Genomic DNA, 23,421 nt, shown 5'->3' on the forward strand with positions numbered 1-23,421 from the left:
TTAGGAACACGTCATAAGAATAGGTATTTAAGAATTTTTTTTTTTTTTTTTAAATATCTGAGAATGGAGTCTCCCTCTTAACCCAGTACTCCCTTGTAAACATTGTTCAATTCAGGCCCTTTGGCAGGAAAGCATTATCCGTGAAGAAGCTGGTCCTCAACAAGCTCAAAAGCCATCTTCTTTAGGAACCGTTTCAGACCCCTCAGACAATATCGATAGGTCCCTGCAGGGCCCTTTAACATTCTTCATACTCAAAATAATTATCTGTTGGCATCTTAGTCACTGTCCTGTGGGCCCCTCAAAGACAGATATTATCTCATTCATCTTCCTGTCAAGTGACTACTAGATGTTTGATGAAGTATGTCTTATGCAACAGAAAATACATGCTCATAATTTTTTCCAACCTTGCCACTTTCTCCACAGGAAAGAGGAAGTTCTTCTTCCATATGGACTCAGTCCTGTGCAAACCCTGAGGAAAAGGATGTGGTAAAGTCAGGATGCCATACATCAGATTAAACTAGGCACATTAAAATCACTTCACTTTTTGTTAACAGAGAAAATAAACTAAGCTCAAAAATGGAGAAGGGAAAATAAGGGACTCAGGCTTTAGGTATGGGAGTTAACAGCCACAAAAGCCAAAGGTATTTTAACTGATCTGGAACTACGGTACAGGAACCCTCCTGCTGAGGTCTGGGAAAGTAACCTCAGGATAATTGTAGGTTCTGAAATCTAAAAGGAAATGAACAGAAAATGTTGATTTCAGAGGTGACTTCCTTTGGGTAGGGAAAAATACATTTTAGACCTTGGCCAACTTTTCCCTGGGATTGAAAAGTTCCAAATCACTGTGAAGAGCAGATTGTTCAATTCTCAGCTCCACTCAAGAGTATATGATTTGCTGAGCTGGAAAAAGGAAAAAAAAAAAAAAAAGGAGGAATGAATGAAAAAAATGAATGAATATGGCTTTGTTACGGGTTATAACAAAAAATTTGAAAAAGCAGCCATCAAGTATGTAGCAACAGCACTGAACTTTCTTGTCTTAATAACTATCTTCAAAATAACTACTTTGCATCACATAGAAGTAACGGCAGAAGCAGCCCTATCAGAAGATAATGAGTATGTCTGGACTGTGGTTTAAATGTTACACAGTTACATATCTCCACACTAAAATCAAATACATAAATAAAATATTCTCTCTCCCCAAAAAAGAAATGTAATGAAACTGAGGTTAGTTATGTTAATTTTTCTGGTTTATTAGGTTGGTTCCTACTTACTTAAACACAGTCCATATTTCAAACACTAACATCAGGAACATTTTGACATTACTTAGAGTCTTAAAACAGACAGATTAAAACAATAATCAAAAATAAGGTCAAGTTCTAACAGTGCTCCTTATCAATCAGCATTTTGTATTTATCAGTGTTTTGCACGCCCTTGAGGATACTGATCATTTTGTTTTCTCAGCTGTAAAAAGGTTTCTCAGAATAGAAGCATCATATATATCAAAATCGTTATAGCCCTTAAACTGCAGCAATCTAATAGCAAATTGTGATTCCTATTGTTTGGAAACAGACCCAAGAGACATGTTTGTTTTTAAAAGGAATGCTTAGAATTTCGTCACTTACCACTTTATAAAACTTGATCTGGTTGCCAATATGGAAAGATGTCTTGCCATATTTAATAAATACATAACCACATATTATCTACTGTTTTAGTAGATTTGTTAAAATCCTAATTATTCTCTAAAACCCAGCATGACTCCTACCGAGCTCCACGTTGACACCGTTCCTGATTACCCAAGTGGCCGGGGACCCTCCTCTTCTGTACTTCCATGGCACTTGTTCTTTTGCCTTTACTTATAGCACTTTTCATAGTCTCCCTCTGTGGCAGTTACTCCTACATGGTCTGTCCTCTCCATGATTTGTTCATCACTGCAACAACCACAGCACATGGCTCGTTGCAGACACAGTGTATTTGCTGAAGGTATCCTTAGAATACGGCTTTTGGTAAACTGGAAACTGCCTACACTGAGGATTTTTTCTCTTGCCTTTTCATGTCCACCCAAAGTTTAATGGAATAGAAAATAAGAAGAAAGGGGAAGAGTTGCTGCTGTGGTTATTTTTAGGTGTCATCCAGTTGGGAAAAAAGGAAACAAAGAACAGAGGGGGAAGGGACCCGAGCAGAGATGTGACTCCCCTCAATAGACTCAAGCCACTTTTGTTCCTAGTACGAGGCTCATCTTGCTAATACATTGACATCATGGAATAACAGTTCCCTGGGTTTTTAAATGGGGTAAATAAATATAGCTCTTGTAATGCCTTTAATCAATTTCAAGTATAATAAACTCTTTAAAAATCAGAATGGTGGGAAAATAGGCCATCTTGTTTATCCGAATAATCAAATTAAGATATAATTGCATGTATGTCATATGGAAATTACCATACTCAAAGAAAGAGCATTCAGTAAGATTCAATTAACACTAAGTGTAAGATTAACATAATTTCATTTTTGTTGATCAGAAAGTCCTTGAAGATTTAAAAACGATTCAAGATTAATTACCGTTTTACAACACTATGAAAAAATTCTGTTGAATTCTCTAGCACTGTGGAAAATTAGAATTGACTATTTTTTTTTTTCACATTATTCCAATGCAATACATACCAGACCAAACCACTGCCGTCGAGTTGATTCCGACTCAACCCTATAGGACACAGAACTGCCCCATAGGGATTCCAACGAGTGGCTGGTGGCCTCAAACCGCCAGTCTCTTGGTTAGCAGCTGGTCTCTTAACCACTATGCCACCAAGGCTTCAGAGGAAACTAAACCTTTCCCAATTTGCACTATTTGAGGATATAAAACCAAAACCAAACCCAGTGCCATCAAGTCGATTCCGACTCATAGCAACTCTATATAGCTTGTGGAATACGTGTGCGGAGAAAAGTTATCTTACCCTATTCTCCATGTCGTTCTACCAGGCTATTATTAGTAGTATATCAACATGTACTTTAAAAAATACACACATTGTACAGAAAGAATACCACATTCTTGATATAATAAACATATTTTAAATAACAAGAGCAACAACAATAACAGCCGCAATAAAATTTACCCTGTGCAAAGCACCAAGCACTTTACATCATCTCATTTAATCTTTATAACGTCCATATGAAACAGGAACACCACTGCCTCCATTTTACGCACATGTTTCAACCACCTGACCAATGGTCACCAGCCAGTCTGGATCAGAGCCAGTATCTGAATCCAGGACCAATACCAAAGCCCTTGCTCTTGAAGGATTCACTATATTGTTGGGATATTCCAATTTTTCTCAATGTACATTCCAAATAGCTTTATTTTGTAACGATAGGGAACATTCCCTCCAAAAGTGTTTATACCTGATTATTTTAAATTTCTAGTGCCTGGTATTCAGTCATCTTTAATCCCATTCTGTCTTCATTCTTTTAAAGTTGTTCGAGAGCAAGGTTAATGTGGCTGAAAATATAAATACATAAATAACTTCCATTAGAGAAAAACAGAGAAGGAAAGGAATAACACCATCTTGCAACTTTAACAAGCCATTATTTATCTACAAAAATTACAGTTTAAAAAATTGTATCACCTGTATTTTTTATTTTAAAAAAAGTCAGCACAGGCCCATAAAACAAAATGAGACTAAATGGGCACACCAGCCCAGGTGCAAGGATGAGAAGGCAGGAAGGGGCAGGAAATCTAGTAAGGGGAACCCAAGGTCAAGAAGGGGAGATTGTTGACGTGTCATAGGGTTGGCAACCAATGTCACAAAACAATATGTGTATTAATTGTTTAATGAGAAACTAGGTTGCTCTGTAAGACTTCATCTAAAGTACAATTTTAAAAAAGACCAAAAAAGTCAGCAGTAGAAGTGATCAATTATTTTAAAAATTAATTGTAAAATTTTAACTTTTTGACATTATACTCTACAAGTTTCAGGTGAGGGCTTGAACAATTTGGACACTGAAACATATGAGAGAACACACACAAAACAAAATTCGAAGCTACAGTATTTCAAGACAGAAAATGAAAGGGAAGTCTCCTGGAATGCGAAAAAAAGCAAAACTTTTAGAAGAATATATTAAAAATATCTTTATGACTTCAGGGGAGGTAGAGGTGCTTTTTTTATTTGTTTTGTTTAGCTTTTCTTTAATAAGACACAAAAACATAAACCACAATGAAAGGATTGGTAAATTTTACTATACTAAAGCCTAAAACATTGGGATAAAAAATACACAATCAACAACGGGAAAAACAAGCCACAGAATGGGAGAAGATATTAGCAACATACATAACTGATAGTTAGCAAATGATGACTACCCAGAATATATATAAAGAATGCCTACAAACCAATAAGGAAAAGATAAACAACCCAATTAAGAAGTGAGCAAAGGACAGAGGAAACTCACAGAAAAAAATACCAAAAGATGTTCAAATTCACTAAAGAACTTATTATGGGAACACAAATTACTACCACAATAAAACAGACCACACGCATCAGATGTGCAAAAATTAAAGGGGACAATATTCAGCACTGATGAGGCTGGCTGTAGATCAAAGGGAACACTCATATATTACTAGAAGAAATGGAAAGCTGGTACAACCACTGTAGAGAGCAAGTCAACAGTATTTAGAGCAGATGCTACGGATTTAATTGTATTCCCCCAAAGAAGATTAAGTTGAACTCCTAACACCTGGACCTGTGAATGTGATCTTGTTTGAAATGGGGTATTTCTTTTGGTATCTTAGGGGTCACAGGGACATAGAGAGGGTCCTAAACCTAATCACTTCTGAGTGGTTTTGTAGTAATAGGGAAAACAGACAAGGAGAGACACACAAAAGGAGGAAAGAGACCTTTTGTGAGGAACCATCTACAAGCCAAGGAATGCCCAGGGCTACTGACAAGGAAGAACTCTCCCCTAGAGTCAATGCTCTAATTTAGATTTCTAGCCTCCAGAACTGTGAGACGGTAAATTTCTGTTCTTCAAGTCCACTCACTGGTGGTGTTTGTTATTATGGCAGTCCTAGGACACTAAGGTCTGAGAACAGTGGTTTTAATCTTTTTGATGCATATAAATAACCAAGATAGGAGTTTCACAGAATACTTACTACATGAGATGCTGGTGATACCTTTTTTTCTATTTTATTCTACTCTACCGTACCCTATTCTAATCTATCCTATTCTATTTCATTTTAAAGAAAAATGCTGGTCCCAGCCCACTGAATTGATTTCAAGATCGCTAGTACGTAATCCTGGAGTGTGGAAAACGCTGCCCGTGCTGAACCCCAGAGCATGTGCACAAGAGGACTGGTACAAGAATGTTCATTTGGAAATTGCTAGCAACAGCAAAAATAAAACAGCCTAAGCTCCGTCAAGAGGAGAACTGATAAACTGCAGCATATGCACACTATACAGCAATTAAATAAATTATCTAGAATCAACACAGATAAATCTCCAAAACAACGTGATAAAAAAATCACTAAGTCACAGAATGCTATGCACGGCATACTATTTGATAAACTCTTAGAGCACGCAGAAAACACTATTTTAATGAATTCAATGGCACTGGTTTTTGGTGGGTAGACACCGATATATGCACGGCTAGCCTCTGATAGGAATTTTTCTCAGTAAAATTCTGATGGAGGTAACGCCAATAATAAAATGTCCCATGTAATTCTATCAATGAATTGGTATGTATGGCTTTTCCACAATAGAATTTTTAAGATTTTAAGCTTAAATTAATAATATGGGAGGATACCCGTTAAAACCTAAACCCATTCCCGTTGAGTCGATTCCAACTCATAGCAACCCTATAGGACAGAGTAGAACTACCCCAAAGAGTTTCCAAGGAGCATCTGGTGGAATCAAACTGCCAACCTTTTGGTTAGCAGCCGTAGCTTTTAACCACTACTCCACCAGGGTTTCCATATGGGAGGATGGGGTTGACTAAAATTAAGGAAAACAAAACCAAAGACTCAAAACACAGCCATTTTAATTTTGCCTCTACCACTGGCACACAAATTGAATAAAGGTTTGATAACAACAACCCATAAGTGAACCACAACTTCTTTTCTCATCTGTAAAATAAAATTTTATCAATACCATAGAAAGACAATGACTAAATAACATAGGCAAGGTATGCTATTTTAAATGTCATGGAAGCAAAAACTGAAATAAGGGAAAAATTGATATCAGTATATTAGAATAGCAAAATGTGACTTCTACTCTGGTTTAAATTTGTTTACAAAATTCACCCTTCCGTGCACAGGAAAACCAGTTGCTATCAAGTCTATTCCAACTCATGGCAACTCCATGTGTGTCAGAGTAGAACTGTGCTCCAGAGGGTTTTTAATGACTGCTTTTTTGGAAGCAGATCACCAGGTCTTTCTTCCAAGGTACTTCCGGGTAGACTGAAACCTCCAACGTTTTGGTTAGCAGCTGAGCACATTAACTGTTTATCACCCAAGAACTCCTCTTTGCACTGGAGGGTTGTCAAAATTCCTTCTGGGCCTAGGTGAGAAGCTAGCATTTGTACTGGAAAGATCTTCATACACGCAGTGTCATGACATAAGATTGCCCATATGTTCCTAACTACATGTTACTTTACTAGTTTTTCCCTTATATTTTGTTTGGGGATATATGATTTGGCTCATGTATACAGCTAATTACCCATATCGAAAAGTGCCTTGTGCTTGGCAAAATACTTTCTTTTATTTCCTCATTTGGTTTAAACATAATAACAATAAAAACTAAACAATTATAGAATTTTACTGTATAGATATTTGCCTTACAATAAAGTAGAAAATGGGGTATAAGTACTTCTCAAGCAGAAGCTCCTGCCATGGTTCTCTGCTTTTAGAGGCTGCAAAGTGGACACTCAACGGCTAGGGATTCATGTTTTCACAAGAATAATTTTTCAAAACCAATATATATCAACTAAAGTAATCTTTTGTGTGTATTTCCTATTTTAGCCATTTTCCTAAGCTTGCATAATTCAGTAATTTCCAAGTGACCTCTGTTTGGGACAGATAACTCCTTATTTTTACATATTGTATTTTGAGAGTTTTCTCTATTTTTAATAACTACACAATTGAAGACTAGTAGACAAGAAGGCAGTCTTTGATGATTGAACATGATAAATCCAATTCTCATCCTCAATGGAATAGGTCAAATAGTTCGTTTCCTTGTACAGGGCATATATATAGGACAGTTTCTACAAATTATAATTGGTAATCAGTGTATCTGCGACACAATGTGTCATATTACTTGGTAATACCTCTGACAAAATAATGAGTTAAACTGATTACAGGACACACATTCATTCACCTGATTCACCCAATTCATCCAACAAACACTGACTTAGCGTCTGCAGGAGGCACGGTGCTAGAAGCAAATACATAAAAACAAAACGAAACACACATACGAGACAATGGGGAGCAACGAACATCCAGCTCTTTCGTGGCTTGTGCCACTGATATTCATGGGCCTTCAGAGCTAACACACTAGACACACTGTATCCATGGAAACTGATAGTTTGCAGCTTATCAGGAGCTTCTAAATGCTGATAACCATGTTCTAGAAGTGATTCCAGACAAAAAAATGGAAAAAATCAGGAATTTCTGCAGAGAAAGACACCGTGTTTTGGATTTTCTTTTCAACTTAATAGAAGGTCAACTCTAAAGTTATCCTGGAGAAACATTAACATATAAAAATGTTTTCTTGCAATACAGAACTCAATGCTTTTAACAGATGTCCCCATCTGGGCAACACATTTGATGATGCTCTTATACTCAAAGAAAGAGAAAATTAAAGAAAACCTATGACTTTGAGGAGACGAGAAGACAGTTTATAGCAGCAGTGTGTTTAGAAGCTCCAGACCAAGTAAAGGTCAATGGGGCAATGTGGTTTCTAACTCTCTGCTGAGTCGTTAGATGTATCTTTAAAAGCTTTTTTTAGTGTTGTGTTTAATATAAAATAATAAACATCATCTGAACTATCATTTGTGAAAAAGGATGATGTTAGCTGTAAGCTAGCTCCACTTACAGAAACCCACACAGCTGCTAACTACAGTGGGACAATTATAAACAGGATGGATGAAACTCTTAACTAAAAGCACAAATTCAAAGGAAATGGTATTTACCATACGTTTATGATAAACAGCGAACTGACTTGTAGAACAGGGAAACAGAGTTGCTCTTTTAACTGTAAAAAGGTTTCCAAATTTTACCCAGAGTGATGAAGCAGATCAAAGTAATACTTAGTCTGAAGAGATTACTAAATACACCAATGCCTGCCTTTTCTGCCACATACAGCAAAAGTGTCACTTTCGAAGATGAAAAATAACACAAACTATGCAAATAGTTTTAAGTTGGTATACTAGCTAAAAAGAACTGGTATTTGAGGCTCATCTGTAAAGCTATTTCAGATTTATATCCTTATTAAAAAAAAAAAAAACCAAACCCAGTGCCGTCGTAGAGTTTCCAAGGAGCGCCTGGTGGATTCAAACTGCCGACCCTTTGGTTAGCAGCCATAGCACTTAACCACTACACCACCAGCATTTCCTATATCCTTATAGATGTACTGTAATTTTTTAAAAAAATACTAACATGCCTGTTAAATAAAATTCTAATTGTTAAAGACCTTTGCTCCACAAGGTGAACATGGTAGGCCCTCTTGGCCTTGGCTCATTTCCATCTGTAATTCGTGTTGTTCAGTATCACATACAGTTCAGCATATTATAGACTATATTATGATGCAGTCACAATTTATCATTTACTCACATACCACCATCCACTGGTACTTGTGAGCTCAGGAGGGAGAGATGTATAGTAGATACTACCTCGGGTTAGATTAGCAAGGCTGAAGACATTACAAGACACACCCTCCAATGTCTGATTAATGCTGAAAAATACTATTACAGCTTACATTTCCTGGAGACTTTCAAGTTATCAGGATAGCCTCACCATGCAAACTAAACACATGTCCCTTCTGGACAGTGAAAGCTGGAAGAATTCTATCAGTCTTCTGTTGATAGATACTATGAGTATCTGTTTCAGGGAAATAAGCCATCTGCTGGTTTGAGGCAGGTATCTCCAAGTGACCCTCTATCGCCATTCTTCAACAGGAGCCCTTGATGTTACTCTGCAACCTTCATAACTTCCTCATGGCCTCAAATCTCCCTTGCCTGGACAATTTTGATTTGTAGTAATTCAACTCCTGTGAAACCCGCAAAGTAGCGGTATCTCAGGGGCATTTTAATTTCATTTTACCTAGTGATAAGATCAAAACCGAGTATGACAATCTCCTAAAGACATAAGCAAATCGCTTGGGTTCCCTCCGTTTACAGTTCCAGATTAATAGTTTTTGATCTATGAAATTAAAGTGTTTGGAATCTACTTAAGTGAGGGACCTGAGGGGAAACACATTGTTCCTTCTAAAATCATTTCTCTTGTCTGCCTCTTCCTCTAAGCCTCCTTTAATTATGGGCTGAAATTTGGTTAGGCCAGTCTGGTTTGTTCAGAAATCTCTAAGAAAGGACTAATTTAATGCCTTAAAGCATGATGTGATTTAAGCTCCTCTTCTACACAGTTTTAAATTACAAAAGGCAACATCACTCTTGAAAAGACCTTCATTAGTCATCCATAGCGGAAGGAGTGCTAGGAAGCAATTGCAAAGCATAGTGAGCTGTGGAGAAAATACACAGTTTTTCTCAGCACATCTGTCGTGTCCATCTGGTCAGTCTCTTCCATTTAATACTCCAGTCTCTTCAGTTGATGTGCTGAACTCTAAAATCCTGAAAAATTTAAATTTGGAAAAAAGTTCCGTTTATGATTAAAAAAAAAAAAAAAAGGTGGCATTTGTTACATGGTCATTCAGTGGGCCCCTACAAAAGACATATTAGAGAATGCCAAAGAACATTTTTTCCCCAGAAGGATATTTAATTCTAAAAAAAAAATTTCTTCATCAGAGCATCACCTTCAGTTCAACCTTCAGAGGCAAGGTAACTGAGCTGTTTAAAAACATATCCCACACCTGCACTCCCAATCCCCCTCCCCTCTTTCACCACTTAATTGTTGTTAGCAGTCTTCCAGTTGGCACAGGGCTCATGTTGACCCCAAAGATGGTTGTGATCCACAGGGTTTTCACTGGCTGATTTTTGGAAGTAGATCGCCAGGATTTTATTCCTAGTCCGTCTTAGTCTGGAAGCTCCACTGAAACCTGTTCAGCGCCACAGCAACACATAAGCCCCCGCTATGCATGAGGTGCCTTGGCTGGGCATTGAAGCCGGGTCTCCCACATGGAAGGGGAGAATTCTCCCACTGCCCTCACCAAACCCACTGCCGTCGTGTCAATTCCGACTCATAGCGACCCTAGAAGACAGAGTAGAACTGCTCTACATAGTTTCCAAGGAGCACCTGGCGGATTCCAACTGCCGACCTCTTGGTTAGCAGCCATAGCCCTTAACCACTACACCACCAGGGTTTCCACTGCCCTTACAGCACTGATAATTTTATAGCATAATAAATAACTAAATATGCTGAATTATCATTCTTTGCTAGAATGTAAGGTCCAAAAGGGCAAGGATTTTGGTCTATTTTGTTCAGATACATCCTAAGCACCGAGGACAGGACCGGGCACAAAGTACACTCAATAAATATCTGTTGAATGAATGAATCCACGCTGAAAGTTCAGTACAAAATCTCTCAGGAGTGAGTTAGATTCCAATTTTATTTACACTGTTAACAAATATCTACTGAGCTGTGCTTACGGAAGAGACAAATCATACTCAAATCTGTAGTACCAGACAGTGACAGTGCTTTGAAGTACAATAGCGTAGGGTAAAAGGCTGGGAGAACAGCAGCTGTTTTAGAGAGAGTAAGGTCGCTGAGTAGGAACTGACTCCATGGCACCTCTCTAGGAGCCCTGGTGGCACAATGGCTAAGTGCCTGGCTGCTAACCCCAAAGGCTCGCAGTTCGACCCCACCAGCCACTGCATGGGAGAAAGACTTGGCGATCTATTCTCACAAAGATTAAACCAAAAAAAAAAAAAAAACCTCCGCCATGGAGTGGATTCCGACTCATAGCGACCCTACAGGACAGAGTAGAACTGTCCCACAGAGATTCCAAGGAGTGCCTGGTGGATTCGAACCGCCGAACTTGTGGTTAGCTGCCGTAGCACTTAACCACTACACCATCAGAGTTTCCCTCATAAAGATTACAACCTAGAAAATCACATGTGCTTGCTATGAGGCAAAATCCACTCCAAGGCACCCAACTGCCTGGTGCCCTGGGAAATAAAGATACTACATTTCACCTGGAGAACTCAGCTGTCAGTTGGCATACCCTAAGCAGCTCTTGAATTCCAGCCTCCGAAATGTCTGTATCGGCATATGTGATTACAAGGCACGCAGTAATAACATCGTTAAAAACTCTTAATAATAGCCCTAAAAGCCACTTGTCTGATGTAACTAAATGCCACCGCCCCAGTAAGGAGCAAAGCCAGGCAGGAGTTTAGCAGCAGAAAGGTGCACAGCCAGGAGGTTCAAAAGACACTAAATAGTGGCTGTCCCTTCAGCCAGGGGAAAAAGAGCATCATTCCAACGTACTGTTTGTGAACTCAACCACTTTTATTCAGCTCTGACAAACATTAGGTCGCGAAGGCAACTCTACGACATACATTTCGTGGCAGTCTTGAGCGCGAACTGTCTCAACATTTTATGCAAAGAGTTGGTTCTTAATCGCTGCCAAACCAGGTAGGAAGGACGGCGCGCTTGGAAAGTTTTCAAGGTCTGAAGAGCTCTATTTCCGGGGCTGAGAAGAACACTATCTTTTCCGGCTCAAAATAAAGATTTATGGCGACTTCTCCCCAGCCCCACAAAGCAGTTCCACAACAGTTTCCACTAGCTTAGTTAAACTTTCCGCGATCGCCCTCGGTATCAGGACCAAACTAGAAAAGCGTACTGATTAAGGAGTTAGCGAGCCGGTTTGGGTACCAGGTTCGGGCAGGGTAGAGGTGACAGATATGAAAACATCAGCAGCCGCGCGCAGTAAAGAGCCGGGAAGCAGGAGGGGAGGCGGGTCTCCAATCAACACGTAAATCCTGGAGCCCTAAGACAAAGCCAAACACGACCCCACCAGAGCTCGGCAGCGCCCGGCCGCGAGCTCGCGCATGCGCGCCGACATCGGCCCGCGGCCTGGGCGGAGGTGTAGTGCCAGAACCTCGCGCCCAACCCCCGTTATTGGGCTCGCGCACGCGCAGCGCCGCCTTCGGCCGCAGGCGGGCGGGAGTGTAGGCCCCATAAGCCGCAGGCCCAGGCCCAGCCCCCGCTAGCGAGATTGCGCAAGCGCGGCAGCGCCTGGGCCCGCGCGCGGCAAAGGCAGGGGTGTAGGCCCCAGGACCGCTCCTCAGCCGTCGCCGCGTCCCGGACCTCAGGCCACGGGACGGGGGAGGTCACCCGCGGCGGGGGGCCCTGAGAGCGGCCTGTTTCACGTTCGGCGCGCCGCTGGGCCTCCCACGCCACCCTCGATCACCTTACCTCAGCGCAGGCGGGAGGTGCGTCCGCTCCGCCTCCTGGGTCGCAGTTACTGCTCGGTCAGGGGCCCGGCGCCACAACTCGTTGGCGCCTCCCCTTGAACCGGCCCGGCCTCGGCGGGATGCTCTCGGGTGCCCGGCCGGGGTGGGGAAAGAAGGACAGCGCCGTCGAGGACAGAGGCCGGCGGCGCGCCTAGCCCCTCCTCTCCTCTCCGGCTGCCCACTGCTGCCCCCCTCCTCTGGCCGCGCCTCCCCCACACAGCTCCAAGGCTGCCGAGCGGACCCCCAGGGCTGGACCCCGCCCCTCCAGCTCGGTCCACTTCCACGCTTTTCCCGGGAATTCCCCTGTGGGGCACCTCCCCCGCCACCTTCTCCAGAGTTCGGGTCCCAAAGTCTTGGGAATACGGAGGTGGCACTGTGGTTTAAGAGCTTGTGGCGTGCTATGGCTGATAACCAAAAGGTTGGCAGTTCAAAACCACCAGCCGCTCCTTGGAAGCCCTATGGAGCAGTTCTGCTCTATCTTATAGGATCGCTGTGAGTCAGAATCGACCCCAAGCAATGGGTTTTGACCTGGCAATCTTTTCCCCAGTCTCTCTCCCCCAGCCTGTCCCTGCTTTTTCTAGTGGTGGCCCATGCATCTGGGAGCTCAGGTCGCTTCACAACGTTTCCTTTGCTTTCATCTCACTGAATGGGGCTGGAATCCTGTACCCCTCTGTATTACAGAGAAAGTATGAATGCTGGCATAATGAGCATCTTGTGCAGGGACGGCCTGAGTTACCATGGGGCTAAAATATTCTGGAACAGCCACGAAACCAAACACATTGCCGTCAAGTCAATTTTGACTCATAGTGACCCTGTAGGACAGAGTAGAACCGCCCCATAGGGTTTCCAAGGAGCGCCTGGTGGACTCGAACTTGGTTAGCAGCTGTAGAACTTAACCACTCACTACTCCACAACAGTTTCCATATGAAGTAAATTGGTTGTTTTTATACTATATTTTTAAATGAGATGGATTCAGCTTTTAAATGATTTGCCAAAAGGAGCAGAACCAGATAGAATAACTGAGATTCCAACGCAGAGCGACAAGGTCAGTCTTTTGTTTGGTCTGGCATTTGTCATTTCGTTGAAAAAAAGTCACTCCAGAATGTTTAGCTGCCTTCATCTTTAGCTGCTACAGTTGGTAGACATGTCTGTTATCAGAGCATAGCTCACTGAGCTGCAGAAAGAGGCATTTATCTAATTTTACAGGATATTACATGCATGTTACTACCTAAGACAAACTTTGTGCCTGAAATAATGAGATACCCTTGGGCCTTTGGATATAAACTCTGACGTACCCATAACTGAAAGGACAGCTTGGAGTATTGATTAAAAAGGGATAGTCAGCAGTATTTATCTGAGAGAGAGGGTGTCGCAGGCTAAGAAAAGCAGTCAGATGAGGTGAGTTTGTCACTGTATATACCTTCCTTGTACTACAATTACTTGCGATATTTCTATCTTGAGGGCGCAGTTTAATTTATCTTCCCACAGAATGCTTAATAAATGTTTGTGAACTCAAATTACAATGATTGCGATTATTTGGTTCCTCAAATATTCTTTCATATATTGAATTCTGAGACCTAAATGTTACATAAATCCATGGTCTTCTCTCATCTTGGATGATTCGCACCAGTTCTGGGCCTAACAGCCTGGGTAAACTGACTTCTCAGTGATAGCTATCTGATTCAAAAAGACTTTAAACCACGTTTTCTTAGACCCTGATCAGCTTTCTCCTTCCTCCTCTCCTTGTGGCAAAGCAGCACAACTCTGAGTCTGCATAAGCCAACAACTGACTTATTTTTCTGTCCAGGAAAGGGTTTTCCTCTGATCACGACTGAAGCTAAACTTATTCGTCATCAAACAAGTTTAGAGTTGATTTATTAAGCATGAATTGTTTTTAATTCAAGCAGTCAAAATCCCCTGCCACTTTTCTATTTACCCAAACTGCTTGTGTTTAAGTCATTTTAATGAATTTGAATCACAGTTCAGAGAAGACAATTATAGAAAACCTCTTTCATACAGAATGTAACATAATTTACGTATCAAACTATATAATCCTTTTCCTGCAGGAATGATATTCCTTTACAAATGAGTATTTTTTTTTCTAAGATTTAGATATGTAAAAACAAAACAGATACTTTTAAAAGATCCTGAAATTTTCCTAAAAGATAAAAAAAAAAAGGAAGACATTTCTGCAGCATACACTTTCTCCAGATTCCTACCACTGATGCATATTGCTAATGGAGAACCTAGGGTGTGAATGGAGCAAGAGAAATCAGGGCAGAGGATTCCTCAGGTGTAGTCCCCAGAATAAAGAAGGGGAAACTTCCTGCGGCAAATCTGACTGCTAGAGCAGTTGAAATGTTGGAAGAAACTCTTAGACTAACTATTTTTATTTAAATTAAGGAATCAAACTTTACTAATACTTAACATGTAAATTGACAGTAGTGCATATTAATAAGTATGCTGGATAGATTTTTAGGAATGAGATCAACAATGTTTGGAGACCGCTTCCCTGGAGAACATCAGTTCTGTAAGCAGGCATAAAATTTCAATACATGCTTTAAATGTATGTAACACTATAATAATTTGGATTTACATGCCATTTAAAGATAGGAATCAAAAAATATATAATGTTTTTAATTTTGCCATTACTGTGCAATGTGGTAGATGAATGTTTATTCTTCAATCACTTTTAGCATGACATTTATTTAGCAAATCTTGGTAATTTAAATAATGTTTCTTTGAATTAACTGTTCCTTTGTACCATCTTTACAAAATCACAGAACTGAGAGAGATTAAACACAACCCCCTCATTTTACAGATGCCCAGAATCATGAAATAACTTGTCTCAAGTCTTTAGATTCATAATCCAATGTTTTTTCAAATACATCATCCTGCCCATAGGAGAAAATGCAGTATTTCATTATCCATGAAATGAATGATAGCAGCGATGCCATTGTACGAGTTGGGAAGGTGTTAGTATTTCTCATAGAGCTGTAAATGGAAGAAATGTTTTTTAACTTTTTAGTTTGAAGTAAATGTAGTTTCACCGGAAGTTCCAAAGGTAGTACAGAGAAGTCCCTTTTGCCCTTTTTCCAATTCCACCATGTTGATGCATCTTATAAACAACAGAAATTTGTGAGCTAACACGTTTCCTCTCCAAAAAAGCTCAAAAGTGTAGATTTAATAGAACATCGGTGGTTCAGTGGTAGAATTCGCACCTTCCATGAGGGAGACCCAGGTTCGGTTCTCAGCCAATGCACCTCATAAACAGGTACCACCTGTCCCTCGTGGAGCCTTGCGTGTTGGTATGATGCTGAACAGGTTTCAGACTAGCTTCCAGACAAAGACAGACTAGGAAGAAAAGCCTGACAATCTTCTAAAAATCAGCCAGTGAAAACCCTATGGATCACAAAGCTCTGATCTGGGAACCAATCATGGGGATGGCACAAGACCAGGCAGTATTTTGTTCCATTGTGCCATGCAGTTGCCATGAGTCAGGACCCACTTGATGGCAGTGAACATCAACAACGATGGGGACCCAGCCATGATAAGACAGTCTTCCCTTTTTAAACCCCTAAAGAAGAGAGAATTCATCCCACTTTTTTCCTTTGAGATAACCAGGCCCCAGACTCCAATCACCAAAAAGAAAAAAAAAAAACAAACTCAATTTTTTTCTTAGGAACTCAGAAAAGCCTAGTTACTCTCCAGGAAAGAGGAAAATGTTTCGTTCCTCCTTGCTGAGTCTCCAGCAGCAAAATATTAAGCATGAAGAAAATTCTCCATAGATCTCCTTGTTACAAATTGAATGAATGAGTAAATAAATGAAAAAAACCTGCACTTAGATGTCCCATGTGCCATTGATTAGGTGAACAACCTTGGGAAACAGCTTACCCTCCTTTATGAAAGTGGCAATTTGTGTTATATTTCTAAGTTTCCTCTTCTAGGTTCAAAATAATATATACTATATACAGCAAATCAAACGATGTATTGCATTGGCAAATCTGCAAAAGACCTCTCTAAAGCGTTAAAAAGCAAAGGTGTCACTTTGAGGACTAAGGTGCCCCTGATCCGAGCCATGTATTTTCGGTCGCCTTATACACATGGGAAAGCTGGACAATGAATAAGGAAGACTGAAGAAAAATTGATGCATTTGAATTACGGTGTTGGTGAAAAATATTGAATATACTGTGGACTGCCAGAAGAATAAACAAGCCTGTCTTGTAAGTACAGCCAGACTGCTCCTTAGAAGTGAGGATACTTTGGATGTGTTATCATGAGGGACCAATCCCTGGAGAAGGACATCATGCTTAGTAAAGTAGAGGGTCAATGAAAAATAGGAAGACTCTCGACAAGATAGATTGACACAGTGGCTGCAAAAATGGGACTCACACATAACAACGATTTTAAGGATGGCACAGAACTGGGAAGTGTTTTGTTCTGTTGTCCATAGGGTAACAATGAGTCTGAACTGACTCAGTGGCAACTAACAACAACAACAATAAAAATACAGCAAAAGCTCCAAGATAAACCAAATCAGCTGACCAAACTTTGGGAAAGCTGAGAGGTCGGAAGCCGAAGGTTGAAAAGGACTGGTTTGGGGTAAGGAGCCTGGCTGATGGGAGCAGTTCTGTAGAGGAGCAGGAAAAAAAGAGAAAGAAGAGTAAACACTTTCCTTCTCAGTACAGAAATGATAGCCTGTATTTTTTTTTATACCAGACAGGCATTTTTTTTTATGCTTCTATTTTTTGTGTGTATTAATTCAACATTTCAAAATTCTTTTCAAATTTTATTCCAGATAGTGTCATTAACTATTGTAATTTATATTTCAGCAGGCTATAGCTTGGAAATAGAAGTTGGTCAGCATAAAAATAACGGAAAACTTTCTCTGAGTCAGTGCCTAGCAGCTGCCTTGAAGCAACATTGTTGTTAGCTGCTGGTCATTTTCAGAAGTAGACCACCAGGTCTTTCTCCCTAGTCTGTCCTGGTCTGGAAACTCTGCTGAAACCTGTTCAGCATCATAGCAACACACAAGCCTCCACTGATAGACGGGTGGTGGCATGAGGTGTCATGGATTGAATTATGTCCCCACAAAATATCTATCACCTTGGCTAGGTCCTGATTTTCAGTATTATATGATTATCTACCATTTTGTCATCTGATGTGATTTCCCAATGAGTTGTAAATCCTATCACTATGATGTTAATGAGATGGATTAGTGGCAGTTATATTGATGAGATCTACAAGATTAGATAGCGTCTTAAGCCAATCTCTTTTGAGATATAAAAGAGAGAAGCCAGCAGAGAGACAGGGGGACCAATACCACCAAGGAAGCAGTGCTGGGAGCAGAGCACTGCCTATGGGCCTGGGGCTCCTGTACGGAGAAGTTCCTACACCAAGGGAATATTGATGACAAGGACTTTCCTCCAGAGCTGATAGAGACAGAAAGCCTTCTGTAGCTGGGGCCCTGAATTTGGACTTCTAGCCTACTAGACTCTGACAGGATAAATTTCTGCTGGTTAAAGCCATCCACTTGTGATATTTCTGTTATAGCAGCACTAGATAACTAAGACAGAATCTGGTACCAGGAGTGGGGTGCTGCTGTAACAGATACCTAAAAGGTGAAAGTGGTTTTGAAACTGTAAATGGATAGAGGACCGGCGGCAGCAAAGGACTGACAGCAGCAGAGAACCAGCAGCGGCAGAGAAGTGTCAGTGGCAGAGAACCAGCTGCAGCAGAACCAGGAGACCAGCACCAGACAGTTTTGGAGCTGCCCCATGGAGCTGAGTTCCTTTGCACAGGAGGCTTCCTGGCAGAGTGGGGTGCCTCCGGGCACTTAGCAGTGGAGCTGCAGAGCTTTAGAACACTTGCCCCAGCAGGGCAGATGTGGTCATGAGGTCCAAGGGCTGAGAGGCCAAGGACCCAGGAAGCAGAAGTTGAAGAGAAAAGGAACACAGAAAACCAAGCTGCCTCAGTCTCAAAAGGTATGACCAGGACCTCTGGAGTTTCAAAGGGTGGAGACATGGCCTTTGGTGTTTCTAAGGGTGGAGTCAACACTTAGATGGACTAGGAGAATGGTGGGCCTAAAGCTGAGGAAACAGAGTTGCCATCCCAGTGGGCCTGGAAGGTGGAGCTGAAGCCCAGGGCCAAGGGGCCTCCACTCAGAATCCGGAGAGTGTGGCCAGTACCTGGAGTCTGGAGAGCAGGGCCATTGTGTAAATGGTCTCAGAGAACAGGATTATTTTCAAGCCTTGAGGGCTAATGCAATATGTTCTGCTGACTTGCTTGGTGCTTGTTATGCATCTTCCCTCCAATTTCTCCCATTTGTAATGGAAATGTCTAGCTTATGCCTTTCCTTCCATTGTACTTTGGAAGCAGATAACTTGCATTCTAGATTTCACAGATGAAGGGCAATTTTTAGATTTTGGACTTGGAGTTGATTTAAGATTTTTGCTATGATATGATGGGGTAAATGTGTTTTACATGTGGCAAGGATGAGAATTTTGGGGGGCCAAAGGGTGGAATGTCATGGATTAAATTGTGCTCCACAAAAATATCTGTTAACTTGGCTAGGTCCTGATTCCCAATATTGTATGATTGTCTACCATTTTGTCATCTGATGTGATTTCCCTATGTGTTGTAAATCCTATCACTATGATGTTAATGAAATGGATTGGTGGCAGGTATATTGATGAGATCTACAAGATTAGACAGTGACTTAAGCCAATCTCTTTTGAGATATAAAAGAGAGAAGCCAGCTGAGAGACAGGGGGACCCATACCACCAAGAAAGCAGCGCCGGGAACAGAGCGCGTCCTTTGGACCCAGGGTTCCTGCATGGAGAAGCTCCTAGACCAAGAGAAGATTGATGACAAGGACCTGCCTCCAGAGCTGACAGAGAGAAGGCCTTTCCCTGGAGCTGGTGCTCTGAATTTGAACTTCTAACCTACTAGACTGTGAGAGAATAAATTTGTCTTTGTTAAAGCTATCCACTTGTGATATTTATGTTATAGCAGCGCTAGATACCAAAGACAAGGTGCCTTAGCTGGGAATCAAACACAGGCCTCTTGCACGAACGGTAAAAATTCTAGCACTTAACCACCATCGCCCCTTTATGGAAGTACTGAAAGAAACAGGGTCGTTGTCAAGTCGACTCGAACTCATCGCGACCCCATGTGTGTCAGAAGAGAACTATTCTCCATAGGATTTTTAGTAGATGAGTTTTCAGAAGTAGATTACCAGGACTTACTTTCAAAGTGCCCCTGGGTGGACAAAAACCTCCAGCTTTTTGGTTATAAACCAAGCTCATTAACCGTTCACACCACACAGGGACTCTATGGGAATTCTATCCCTCTTTAAATCCCGTAGGGGCCGGAGGGTGGGGGTGTTCCTAGTGAAACTCTCTAGAGACCATGAAGTTTCCTCCTCCCTTGCCACTTCTTTGACAGTACAGGTGACAACCCTGGGCACCCCACCACTCCCAGCTACTGCTGTGTGGTGGAGGGTAGGTGCCCAGATTGCTATAGCTATGTAAGGTACAAAAGCAGCAATGCCCAGCTTCTGTATTTTATGGAGATATCAGTGATACTGCTCCTCTACTGACACTTGCTCTTTACAATGATATATAGCATTGTGCTTCCTGGCATGGTGTTAGAATACAAAGTGATAAAAAAGAAGATAATAGATGCATGTAAGTATTACTATGGCAACACAGGAAGTACAGCAAACTCCACCAGAATGAGGGCATGTAAGGCTTCACAGAAGAGAGAACTTTAGAGTTCAGTTGTAAGAATACGTACGGGTTGATTAAGCGTAGGAAAGTTTGGGCGAAAGTTGTCATGGATTGAATCGTGTCCCTCAAAAATATCTCAACTTGGCTAAGTCATGATTCCCAGTATTGTATGATTGTCTACCATTTTGTCATCTGATGTGATTTCCCTGTGTGTTGTAAATCCTATCACTATGATGTAGTAAGATGGATTAGTGGCAGTTATATTGATGAGATCTACAAGATTAGATAGTATGTCAAGCCAATCTCTTTTGAGATATAAAAGAGAGAAGCGAGCAGAGTCCTCATACCACCAAAAAAGCAGTGCCAGTAGTAGAGTGCGTCTTTTGGGCCTGAGGTTCCTGTGCTGAGATGCTCCCAGACTAAGGGCAGACTGATGACAAGGACCTTCCTCCAGAGCCAACAGAGAGAGAAAGCCTTCCCCTGGAACTGGTGCCCTGAATTGGACTTCTAGCCTACTGGAATGTGGGAGAATAAATTTCTCTTTGTCAAAGCCATCCACTTGTGGTATTTATGTTATAGCAGCACTAGATAACTAAGACAAAGGTGTTAGAGACAGGATTCGTTCTAGGTAGAATAAGAAAAAGAATGCCATGTTTGAGAATTGTAAATTGCTCAGTATAGGGATTAATATATTTCTCCATAATAATAGGTCAAAGGCATGGGAATGTTTTTATTTATGCTGAGAGCATGTTTGATAAAATTTAATACTCAGTAGTCACTTTTGATAAAAGAAATCTTTAGTAAATGACTACGTAACACACTGAAAGCTAGCCTTCATGCTTAATGGTGAAATACAAAGAGCATACTCGTTAAATACTGGAATAAAACAATGGTACCTGTCTTAGGCTGGATACTCTAGAGAAGCAAAACAAGTGAAGCGTATATATGTGAAGGGAGAGGGAGATTTACCTCAAGGAAATGGCTTATGTGGTTGTACAGGCTGGCAAGTCCCAAGTCCATGGGTCAGGCATCAGGCTGGAGGCTTCTCCTCACTCACGTAGCTGCAGGGACTGATGAACCCAAGATTGGCAGGTCAGATGGCAGGCTGCTAGCTCACAGGCTGTGGAGGCTGATGCATCCCAATATCAGCAGGCAGTACAGCATGCCACCGGCTCAAGTCTCAAAAACCAGAGATCAAACCAGAGGTCAGATGATGACAAACCAGATACAGGATCCAGGGCGAGAAAAAGTCAGCAAGTTTTGCTACATTGTCCACATATATTGGACGCAGGCCATACCCTTGAGGAAACACCTCTTACAATTGATTGGCTGATCACATCAGAACACATCATGGATGTGATTACATTATATCACGAGATGGAGGTTATGGCAGTTATATCATTACATAACTGCCAAACTAAATCATTATGTAACTGCCAAACCACTGAGATTCATAGCCCAGCCACACACCCTGACACGTAACCTTAACCATCACAAGCCATCCCCTTTCAACTTGGGACCTGTACAAATCAATTTAAACCATACACAATCTCTAATTAGAGACAATTACAGTCATATATGCACCTAAAATGATACAACTAACATGCGTACAATCGAAAACACACTTGCCCCTATCACGTCTTATAGTTTATAAGTGAAGAAAACAAAAAAATTTGATGGACACATACAAGGAGGAAATACTCATAATAATTACAGTCTTAATTTCTACAAATGGTCATGTGGTCATAGCCGGTATTTACAACTAACTTCTTCCACCACTTCATATTCCCTTTGCCCTCAGCAAGCACCTCAGTTGGTCGTGGCTCTTTGCCTGGTGGGGTGACCCAAACCTTCATTCCTGAAGGGCCTGGGCCATTAGTATTTATGTTGGAATTGGGTTGCTGTAGTCTTCCATTGACTTTAATCATAGGGCATGGTAGTACTAAGAGACACGCTAAGGGATTTCCTGTATTCCAGACACACTCTTCTTTATCTCCATTATGTAATATCAATCTGATTTCCTCTTGGTAATCAGGATTAATCACACTAGCCAATACAGTAACTTTCATCTTTGCCTGTTGATCCAGAGGCATGAGGACCCAAAGTGGCCAGGAGGCATTCTTAACTTCCAATTCAACGGAATCATTGCTGTGTCTCCTGGTGGAAGCATTTCTCCCGGTGGAACTAAGACCTCTAGACCTGCAGAGCATATGGTCTAGGTGACAGGAAATAAAAATCTTGAGAGTGGGTCACTAGGGGTAAAGTGAGTGGTGCCACTCCCATTTTCACTCCTTGATTCCTGGACCCATAAATCCTAACTATGGGAGAAATAGTTCCATATACTGAATGCTAGTTTAGAGCATATACAGCCCCCTGGATAACATTGCCCCAGCCCCGCAAGGTACTGAGACCTAGCTGGCATTATAATTGTGTCTTTAGAAAGCTATTCCATCATTCGATCAAGCCAGATGCTTCAGGATGATGGTGAATATGCTAAGACCAATGAATTTCGTGCATATTGGCCCATTGTCACCCTTCATTTACTGTGAAGTGAGTCCCTTGACCTGAAGCAATGCTGTGTGGGATACCATGATGGTGAATAAGGCATTCTGTTAAGTCCACGGCTGGCAGTTTGTGCAGAAGCGTTGCGTGCAGAAAGGCATATCCATATCCAGACTAAGAGTCTATTCAAGTAAGAACATAACACTGACCTTTCCCTGATGGAAGTGGTCCAAGTGTAATTAGCCTGTCACCAGGCTACTGACTGACCACCTCAAGGAATTGTGCTATATCAGGGACTCAGTGTTGGTCTCTGCTGCTGGCAGATTGGGCACACAGCAGTGGCTGAGGCCAAGTAGGCCTTGGTGAATGGAAGGCCATGTTGCTAAGCCCATGCATAACCTTCATCCCTGACACATGACTACTTTGTTCATGAGCCCAATGAGCAATGAAGGGAGTAGCCGGGAAAAAGAATTACTTGTTTCCACAGAACATATCATCCTACCCATTTGATTGCTGGAGGTCACCCTTTGGTGAGCGTTCACATGAGACACAAATATTTTCATTTCTTTGGCCCATTCAGAGAGG

The 23,421-nt window shown here is 41.4% G+C and overlaps 1 protein-coding gene across 15 annotated transcripts in view; it reads right to left on the minus strand.

The window, feature by feature from the left end:
* Window positions 1-12,680, minus strand: part of RCBTB2 (RCC1 and BTB domain containing protein 2) — a 53,966-nt gene extending 41,286 nt beyond the window's left edge. For 2 of the 15 annotated variants that reach the window (XM_064270132.1, XM_064270141.1), the window contains exons 1-2: window positions 3,394-12,210; window positions 405-900 (exon numbers count right to left, since the gene is read on the minus strand). In XM_064270132.1, coding sequence (XP_064126202.1) covers window positions 405-446 — 42 coding nt within the window. In that variant the 5' untranslated portion in view covers window positions 447-900; window positions 3,394-12,210. Of the gene's footprint in view, window positions 1-404; window positions 901-1,762; window positions 1,929-3,393; window positions 12,213-12,565 lie in introns of those variants that run through there. The other 13 variants (XM_064270134.1, XM_023551312.2, XM_003412621.4 and 10 more) reach the window with 13 other exon arrangements.
* Window positions 12,681-23,421: the final 10,741 nt, after the last annotated feature.

This window comes from Loxodonta africana, chromosome 17, assembly GCF_030014295.1.
Source record: "Loxodonta africana isolate mLoxAfr1 chromosome 17, mLoxAfr1.hap2, whole genome shotgun sequence".
Taxonomy (NCBI): Eukaryota; Metazoa; Chordata; class Mammalia; order Proboscidea; family Elephantidae; genus Loxodonta; species Loxodonta africana.